This window comes from Electrophorus electricus, chromosome 3 (genome assembly GCF_041902795.1).
Source record: "Electrophorus electricus isolate QZ-2024a chromosome 3, ASM4190279v1, whole genome shotgun sequence".
Classification (NCBI taxonomy): Eukaryota; Metazoa; Chordata; class Actinopteri; order Gymnotiformes; family Gymnotidae; genus Electrophorus; species Electrophorus electricus.
In genome coordinates, this window is record NC_137499.1 from 37,900,182 (window position 1) to 37,909,490 (window position 9,309).

Sequence of the window (9,309 nt, forward strand, 5' to 3'; positions counted from 1 at the left end):
TATATACCTGTGTGTGTGTGTGTGTGTGTGTGTGTGTGTGTGTGTGTGTGTGTGTGTGTGTTTATATGGATATGCTGGCATGTGTGTGTCTCTCTCTGCTGCTTCCTGATTGGTCTTTGGTCATTGGTGGGGCAGGTCGATCAGGACCCTGATGGTTTTGGCGCAAGACGCACACTTATCACTCATCTGATCCTAATCTTGTTTCTGCTGTGACTAGCATCCACCGCTCCTGTCACGACAGCACTGACCATGGCAAGGGCGGTCAGTCTTAACACAGCACACCCGGCACGCCGGGGGTTTCCGACGTCACGGAAAAAGGCCGGAGAGCAGAGGGCTGCGTGAGACCCGACGTTTAAAGATGGCAGCCGAGCAGCAGGGCACGTGTCCCGGGACAGCAAGTCTGAGCCGCAGCGTCTGGGAGTGAGGGATGGCCCGAGGAGGAGGCGGGAGAGGCAGAGAGGGAGAGGGGGAGGAGGATAAACAGAGCCAAGGGCAGACGACAAAGGGAGGAGACAGGAAGAGGTGCAGGCAGGGAGGGGAAGGGGTGGGGCAGGCCGAAGGAGGCGGTCCCCCTCCCCCGGGGCCTCCTCTTGGTCCCGCCCTCCCAGCATCCCAGCATCTGGCTTTAAAGCCAAGAGCCTGGTGAGTGATGGCAGCTTGGGCGAGCTGGAGCGCGCTGATAACCTACAGTCAGCCTGGAGAAGCTCTGTCTGCACGGCCGCCGAGAGCCGACGGAAGCAGGTCCACGGCGAGCAGCCAGAGGGCTGTACAGCAGTCTGTCAGGGGAAAGGGACCCTGCACATCTGAGGCATCGACTGGCTGTACCTCAGTCTACAAACTACACACTCAAATAGTTTCCACCAAGACGAGGCAAACAGAGTCACCAGCGGGGCGGGGCGGGGCGGGGGTGTGGCAGATTCTGTGGAAGACAAAAGAGACCGATGAGAACATAGCAATGAGGAGTAAGGCCATTTTATGAGTGGACAGAAATGTAACTCAATTCAATTACTTTTGAATTCTCCATAAGGAACTTCATTTGTGGTCGGTATGAGAACTCATGGCTGAATCGAGTGTTTTTATCTTCCTAAGGAAAGAATAACCTTTGGTGGCATTTGGAGAACATCAACTCACCATATTTTTCTTGAATGCAAGGGTATCATTGATGGTCAGGAAAGATAGATATCAGGATAAAGGAGAGAGCAAGAGAGAGACAGGCAGAGAGAGATACAGTTAGAGAGAGAGAGCAAGAGAGAGAGAAAGCGAGAGAGAGAAAGCAAGCGAGAGAGAGACAGTGAGAGGGGGGGGGAGAGCAGATTTTGTCTTTCATCAGGCTGACTCAGCTGTTTTGGCTAGACTCTCTGTCTTCCATAGCAACAGCTCCACAGTCAGTGCATAGTCCTGCATGCAAAGGACATCGCGGACAGGAAGTGTCAATCAAAAAATGAATGGAGACCAAAAAGAGAGAAAGAAAATAATAAATAAAATCATTTACTCAAACTTAGAGCTGTATATAAGAGGTGAATATGAGCTGTATATGAGCTGTATATGAACTGTATATGAGCTGTATATGAGCTGTATATGAACTGTATATGAACTGTATATGAGCTGTATAGGAACTGTATATGAGCTGTATAGGAACTGTATATGAGCTGTATATGAGCTGTATAGGAACTGTATATGAGCTGTATATGAACTGTATATGAGCTGTATATGAGCTGTATATGAGCTGTATAGGAACTGTATATGAGCTGTATATGAGCTGTATATGAACTGTATATGAACTGTATATGAGCTGTATAGGAACTGTATATGAGCTGTATAGGAACTGTATATGAGCTGTATATGAGCTGTATAGGAACTGTATATGAGCTGTATATGAACTGTATATGAGCTGTATATGAGCTGTATATGAACTGTATATGAGCTGTATAGGAACTGTATATGAGCTGTATATGAGCTGTATATGAACTGTATATGAGCTGTATATGAACTGTATATGAGCTGTATATGAGCTGTATATCTCATTGTCAAGGGATGCCGCCCCACCCACAAGTCACGTGCAAGGGTGGGGGGTTCACTCTTGCTTGTGGCCACACCCCTGTGAGGGACCTGTACGGGGTTAAGCGTTAATGTTCGTTTAAACCCCTATCAGTGCGCCCCTCACTGTTGGTCATTGTTTGTGAGTCAGAACTATCTTAGTGTCCGTGTTTGTCTAGCCTGCGTTTGTTACATCTTTATCGTCAGTGTTATGTGTCTATGCTCATCGCTGATGTTGTGTGAGTGCCACTGTTATCTGTTACATGTTGTATCATTAAATGTTTCACAGTGCCGATGGAGTCTGTGCATCCTGTTCCACCCCCTGCGGCACCCGGGCTATTACACTAACATTACTTTAACATTTTCCTTCATTGATTTAGCTCTAGCATTCACACAAGTGACTGTGGTTTTTAGGTGAAAAATACTGTCCCGTGTCCGCCTGTCCATGATGCTGCTGCCGCAATAAGGAGAAACAGCACTGATGTGTCAGACATCCTCTACAATGCTCTCATTTTCTTTTCATCTGATCTGATGCAATCATGAGGGCGAATGAATGTGGAAAGAGAAAAAGAGAGAGAGAGAGAGAAAGAGAGAGAGAGAGAGAGAGAGAGATTTAATGCTAATAAAATGGTTTTATGTCACTGGAGCAATGTGAGTACTGACTGCGATCAATTTTGGGACCACACTTTTATGCTCTTCATGGTAAGGAGATGTGGAATTTAGCTGGGTAAAGCCCTGCCTGGTTCCTCAAAAGTATCACCCAAGTTGCTTTGTGTAACTGATGTTGAGATAAGGGAGGTTTCATGCAACCCACAACATGCAACTAGATGCCTTAAAGATTTGTCATGTAAAGCCTTACAGAAGAGAGACTTACACAGCAGAGACTGTATTGGAGAAGAGAGACTGCCGTACAGAAGAGAGACTTACACAGCAGAGACTGTATTAGAGAAGAGAGACTGCCGTACAGAAGAGAGACTTACACAGCAGAGACTGTATTGGAGAAGAGAGACTGCCGTACAGAAGGGAGACTTACACAGGAGAGACTGTATTAGAGAAGAGAGACTGCCGTACAGAAGGGAGACTTACACAGGAAAGCCAACTTTACAGAAGAGAGGCTTACACAGGAAAGACTGTCTTAGAGAAGAGAGATTTACACAGGAGAAACTATCTTAGAGAAGTCTTCATTCTGCCTTATTCTGAAAGACTGCCTTACAGAAGAGAGACTTACACAGGAAAGACTGCCTTAGAGAAGAGAGACCATCTTACAGAAGAAAGACTACTATAAAGAATGAAGACTGCTTAACAGAGAGTCTGTCTTCTCTCAGAACTGTGCGTCCCAACAGAAACCCTTAGACAGAACAATAAATGCAATGTGTGCTTCCCTAGGATTGATAAAGGGAATCCGAGCAATATCATAGAAGGATTTGACTACAAGTGCTAAGTTTGCTCTCATTTGTTACCACTATCACAACCAAATGGTGACCAGGCGAACCTTTGGGGTGTATCCAGGACTGGGAGTTCGGGCGTATTTTGGCATGTTTGTCTGCACAAGCGTCTCATGTTACAACCATACAATCAATCACCTCATTCTCATTCTCTGGCTTCTCTTGCAGGAACCATTGTGATGCAGCTGTGGTAACATGTCACCTTTAGGAAGAGTCATACCAGTCACATTTTCTTTCAGTTTGAATTGAATGGGGGGGGGGGGGCAGGTAATGGGAAGTTTGTGGTTAGTGAATACAGAGAGAGAAGTGGAGAGAGAGAGAGAGAGAGAGAGAGAGAGAGAGAGAGAGGGAGAGAGAGAGAGAGAGAGAGAGAGAGAGAGAGAGAGAGGGAGAGAGAGGGAGAGAGAGAGGGAGAGAGAGAGAGAGAGAGAGAGAGAGAGAGAGGGAGAGAGAGAGAGAGAGAGAGAGAGAGAGAGAGAGAGAGAGGGAGAGAGAGAGAGGGAGAGAGAGAGAGAGAGAGAGAGAGAGAGAGAGAGGGAGAGAGAGAGAGGGAGAGAGAGAGGGAGGGAGGGAGAGAGAGAGAGAGAGGGAGAGAGAGAGAGGGAGAGAGAGAGAGAGAGAGAGAGAGAGAGGGAGAGAGAGAAGTGTGAGAGAGAGAGAGAGAGAGAGAGAGAGAGGGAGAGAGAGAGAGGGAGAGAGAGAGAGAGAGAGAGAGAGAGAGGGAGAGAGTCTAGCGGAGGCAACTCACACGACTCTTTAATTAGAAACTGTGTGTCAGGATCGGTTCTTCCTCACGTCTGTGTGTGTCAGGACCGGCTGGCTCTTCCTCACGTCTGTGTGTGTCAGGACCGGCTGGCTCTTCCTCACGTCTGCGTGTGTCAGGACCGGCTGGCTCTTCCTCACGTCTGCGTGTGTCAGGACCGGCTGGCTCTTCCTCACGTCTGCGTGTGTCAGGACCGGCTGGCTCTTCCTCACGTCTGTGTGTGTCAGGACCGGCTGGCTCTTCCTCACGTCTGTGTGTCTTCAGAGGCAACAGGATGAACAGGGATAATGACAGTCACCCCCCTTCTGTAAACTGCAGCCTCTGAGAGACCTTATATAGAAGCACAACTCCCTTTTCATCTTTGCGTGGGCACAGACACAGATGAAGACATAGATGGGGGAGGAAAGCTTGCGGTTTCTGTGGTATTTTGAATGTGCTTCAAATTTCAAGAGATGACGTTTTAGCAGTTTAAGGGGTTTACTGTTCCAAAATATGACTAGATGATGCCCTAGTCCCAGTGAACTATAACAGACCAACATACTGGGTGAAGTGGGTAGAAAGAGGCCTGTTTTTAATACTTATGTCCTGTCTATATTCAAGTTGAGAGACACACACCCTCACGTAAACGTGCCCTCACGTACACGCACCCTGGTGTAAATACGTCCTCGCATAAACGCGCCCTCACGTAAACATGCCTTCGCGTCAACGCGCTTTCGCGTAAACACCCTCACGGGAAAAAAAAAAAAAAAAAAAAAAAAAAAAAAAAAAAAAAAAACTAAAAAAAAAAAAAAAAAAAAAAAAAAAAAAAAAAAAAAAAAAAAAAAAAGAGATCTCAGATAGTCTATATTTATTGAAGCAAAAAATCATATGGCTATAACAAAGCAAGACAGAGAAAGGCAGTAGAGAGGAGGTTCTAGAAATAATGTGTTCATGCAGTAGGCGTGATGAAAAAGAGAGAGTGAGAAAGCCAGCTGTGTGTGTGTGTGTGAGAGTGTGAGTGTGTGTGTGTGTGTGTATGTGTGTGTGTGTGTGTGTGTGTGTGTGTGTGTGTGTGTGTGTGTGTGTGTGTTAAGTCATAGACTGTTTTAACTCCAAACCCCAGGGCACAGTGAGACATGGACGAGTTAGAGAGTTCGAGACAGAGCAGAGCAAACCAGAGGAAATGAAAAGATAGAGAGAGATACATGGATGGGTGGGGGGTGAACAGAGAGATCAGGTATCATAACTATGTATGTGTGTGAGAGAGTGAGAGAGAGAGAGAGAGAGAGAGAGAGCGAGAGAGAGAGAGAGATTTTCTTTTTTTGAGAATTTGAGGGATGTGTGTACCTGACTACATTGCTGTGTGTTAGTAAAAATGTGTGTGTGTGTATGTGTGTGTGTGTGTGTGTGTGTGTGTGTATGTATGTATGTGTGTGTGTGTGTGTGTGTGTGTTAGAGGATAGAGAGGGGAGAACAGAAAACCTCTGTGGTGCAGGTTGTGCAGTAGTGTGGCCTTGTGATCATGTATTTGTTAACACAGAGTCCATAACACTCGGATCAACCCTCAACTTTTACTCACGTAGATGAAGTAGAGAAGTAGGCAGTGAAAGGCCCTGGGCTGAGCCAGAATAGAGAATCAAATGTGCCTCTCCACCCTCACCCACCCACCCACCCCCACCTCCCCCTCTCTCTGTTTCCTGGAAGCTGGAGCCCATCTGCTTCCCATTCAGCCACAGAATGTTCTTCAGGAGGCCATGTTAACACCCACCTCCGCCTCCACCCTGCCTCCCTCTCCCTCTCTCTCTCTCTCTCTCCCTCTATCTCTCTTTTGCTCTTTCCCTTTGTCTTTCTTTCCCTCTCTCACTTTTCTCCCCCTCTCATTTGCTCCTTCACTCAAATCTTCACGCTTTCCCGTTAACATAACTGCACACAAACGAGGTCCGAGATGCCCCCTTAGCACCACACAAACAAACAAACATTGCATTTTCCCTCGGACCCCAGCGTAAAGGCCATTCAAACGCTCATAAGGCAGTGCTAACATCTGGCTTGCCTCCCACCATCCTCCCTGCCTCTAACTGGAAGAACAATAAATAATCTAACCAAAGGCTCAGCAAAAACAAGACCTCTGGATTTGCTGCAACCAAAATGGTCAAATGCACAGATTTGGACTTTTCATTATTAATGCGTTGAAGAGAATGGAATGACATGCTCGGGCCTCGTGCCAGCGCAGGCTGTGACGTGCCCGACCGGAGGAGGGTCGTTCCATGGGCGTGCGCGTGGCCAGCCAGTCACCTTCGGAGAGCTGGCACGTGGGCCGACTCGACACGGCTCGCTCCAACGTGCGAGAGCTCGAGCGCTGCGTTTCGGCAGTGTGGGGAAGCGTAACGCGCGGCAGTGGTTCACTTCTGGGGTTCCAGCACTGTTTCTTTTTTTACTTTGCTAAGACAGATGAGTCGCTTTGTGGTCCGAAACAGTTGGGGTTTTTTGTTGCGTTTTACACGTTACTGGAATTTCGACTTTTCAGAATAAACTGAACAACCTTCCCTGTCGCTGAGACCCGCACGGAGGAGAGTCCCGGGATCCTTCCGTACAGTAGAGGAGGAAGGTGTCGGTCACGCGGGCGCGGGACTCGGTGGACTCTCGGCGACGAACGGCAGTGTCGGACAGCCCAGCGAGGTTATGGCAACGGCACCCCGTCCGTGGAGCTGCTCGCCACTGTAGCGCTAGCGGACTCGGCTGGCCTCCGGTGCGTGTCCTCGGACCTGTCCCCGCGGCGATCGCGTGCCAGTGGACGGTTGCCAACGTTTGCGGATAACTGCTGTACACCACGCCGGGAGTTGAATGCCTTTGCAGGGTGTTTGCTGGTTTCTGTGCTGCAGACAAGGGTTCAGCTTGCTGGGACGGGAATATGGGGGGAGAGAGGAGGAAGAGTCCTTCGAATTGCGCAACAAGGACGAACCGACGTGCAACGGACGGGTAAGTGGACACACCGACCGGCGGAAAACTTTCTTCTGAAATAAGACGAGATAAGCAAACCGATCCGATGTATGCGATGTAGACTAGATTGCTTAGACAACGGTCTGCACTGGCAAGAGTGGCAGGACTCGAAATGAAGAGTTTGCTTAACTCGCGCGAGCGATTTAGCCCCAGCAGACCAGTTCTGCTGCAAGGTCTCAGAAAAGAACGTGCGCACAGGCGCCGCGGGGTTCGCCGCTCGCGCGCGGTATGTAGCGCCAGAGCTGCTGAACTGTGTCACGGTTCACCTTAGTTACCGCCCCATGTGACGCTTTCTCCACGCTAGGTAGTGTTCACGTCACAGCTTCAGGTTTTTTTCTTCTTCTTCTTCAGGGAAGTGATTGCTTGCGTGTCTAACCTACAACAGTCATGTAACGCAAATGTTTCCTTATGCGATGGGTTGCCGTGACGCATTTGCGCCTCGGGGAGCTGAGAGTTTTGCATACAGTCACAGGGTCGTACTGAGCAAAAAGACTGTAATTGTAATCAGAGACATGACGGAATTGCATGACAACTTTTTGGTTTGGGTCTTCTGACGTTAATTCCATAACGAGAGACTGCGGGAGCAGTCGCCCGGTGGCGTGCGTGTTTGTTTCATTCTCTCTCCATCAGGGAGAAGTGCATGCGCTGAAGAACCTAATTTCTGTCTCACGCGCGTTCCCGCGCAATGTTGCATGTCTTTGACTTTACTAAGTCCTACATGCTATCTGGTGTAAGGCTTGGCAAAGACTCCTGACATAACCTAACATAACATACTTACTGAATAACTCCTCTGTGTTCTCTTACTCTCAATCCAACCACCCATACACACACACACACAGAGTCACAGACGGAGAGAGAGAGTGAGTAGTCATCTGACATGGAAGGTCATTGCATTGTTCCCATATATGTGAAGGGCCATTGTTGATGGAGTGGTCTGGTCTGTTTTCTCCAAGAGTGCGTAACATCCTACTGTAGCTAAAAGATGTTTGAACAGGACATGAAAACCAGGGAGAAGAGGTGAAGAAAGAACTTGTCTGAGCAGAATAAAGTTGGGCTACTCAGATTAGGCAGAAAGTGAGTTCCACTGTCGCTTGTAGTGTATGAAATAAATATTTCAGTATGTGTAGTTCAGCATTTGTTCATTTAGGCATTTTTCCTTCAGTCGCCCCCCAGTGGCTGAGTGGGATCAATGCAGGATTAGCAGTTATGTCACTCAGTCTAAGAGCACTGACCGATTTCCACTGTCGGAAAGGCACCGTGACAGCCGGCCACGCTCCGGTCGCGCTCCGGTCACATTCCGGCCATGCTCTGGCTGTTCTCTGGCCTCTAGCGAGTACTCCAGTGCAGGTATTGTTCAGCCAAACAGAATCCACAACTCTGCCCAACTATGCACTCACAAGGGTGCTAAGGGCCATACCTGAACAGGAGTTTGCAAAGACAGACACATCCATCTTTGATTCCTCTCTCTCTCACATATGCGAATGGGTGCACGCACGCACGCAGGTGGTGTCTTCTTTCCTTTCCTCTTAGCCCCTCCCACTCACCTCCCAGCTCCATCACCTCCTGCATCTGTCACTGTTAGTGCATTTCTGTCACCATGTGTTCGCGCGCGAGTGCGTGGGATTAACGGTCATTTTGGCCATGTGGTGGCGTCCGAGGGTGGTGTGTCAAATCAAATCAAATCAAATCAAATCGGGTTTATTTATATGGTGCTTTTCACAACAGCCAATGTCACAAACCAGCGTTACACATGTCTGGGTTCAAGCACAAGTAGAGCGAGCCAGAGTGGCGAAGAGAATGTCCCGGGGCTGAGAGCCAGAGCGGTGAGGAGAAACTCCCCAGGGAGAGGAAGAAACCTCAAGAGAAGCCAACGCTCAGAAATGGGACCCACCCTCCTCCACAGATTGCAGGGCTTCTCACAGACTCTAGTGGAGTGTGTAGCAATAAAACTGGAATGCAACGGCTTTCTTGATATTAAAATTGTACGTTAAACCAAGTTTATTTACATTTGACAGCTGCTCTTACCCAGAGTAACTTGTATGACGGTGTGTGTGTATGTGCACTGAACCCATGAGCTCAGTGTTCGAA

General features: G+C 48.3%; 1 protein-coding gene and 1 long non-coding RNA gene across 3 annotated transcripts in view; one reads left to right on the forward strand and one right to left on the reverse strand.

The window, feature by feature from the left end:
• LOC145657051 (uncharacterized) lies at positions 1–4,975 on the reverse strand. Its single transcript, XR_014122875.1, has 2 exons — positions 4,231–4,975; positions 1–919 (listed from the first exon to the last, which is right to left on the reverse strand). It is a non-coding gene; the product is annotated as an uncharacterized LOC145657051 (long non-coding RNA).
• Positions 4,976–6,373: 1,398 nt separating this feature from the next.
• plekhh3 (pleckstrin homology, MyTH4 and FERM domain containing H3) overlaps positions 6,374–9,309 on the forward strand; it is a 32,788-nt gene continuing 29,852 nt past the window's right edge. The window contains exon 1 of one of the 2 annotated variants that reach the window (XM_081711431.1): positions 6,374–7,200. In XM_081711431.1, coding sequence (XP_081567557.1) covers positions 7,133–7,200 — 68 coding nt within the window. In that variant the 5' untranslated portion in view covers positions 6,374–7,132. The remainder of the gene's footprint in view (positions 7,201–9,309) is intronic. The other variant, XM_035524426.2, reaches the window with a different exon arrangement.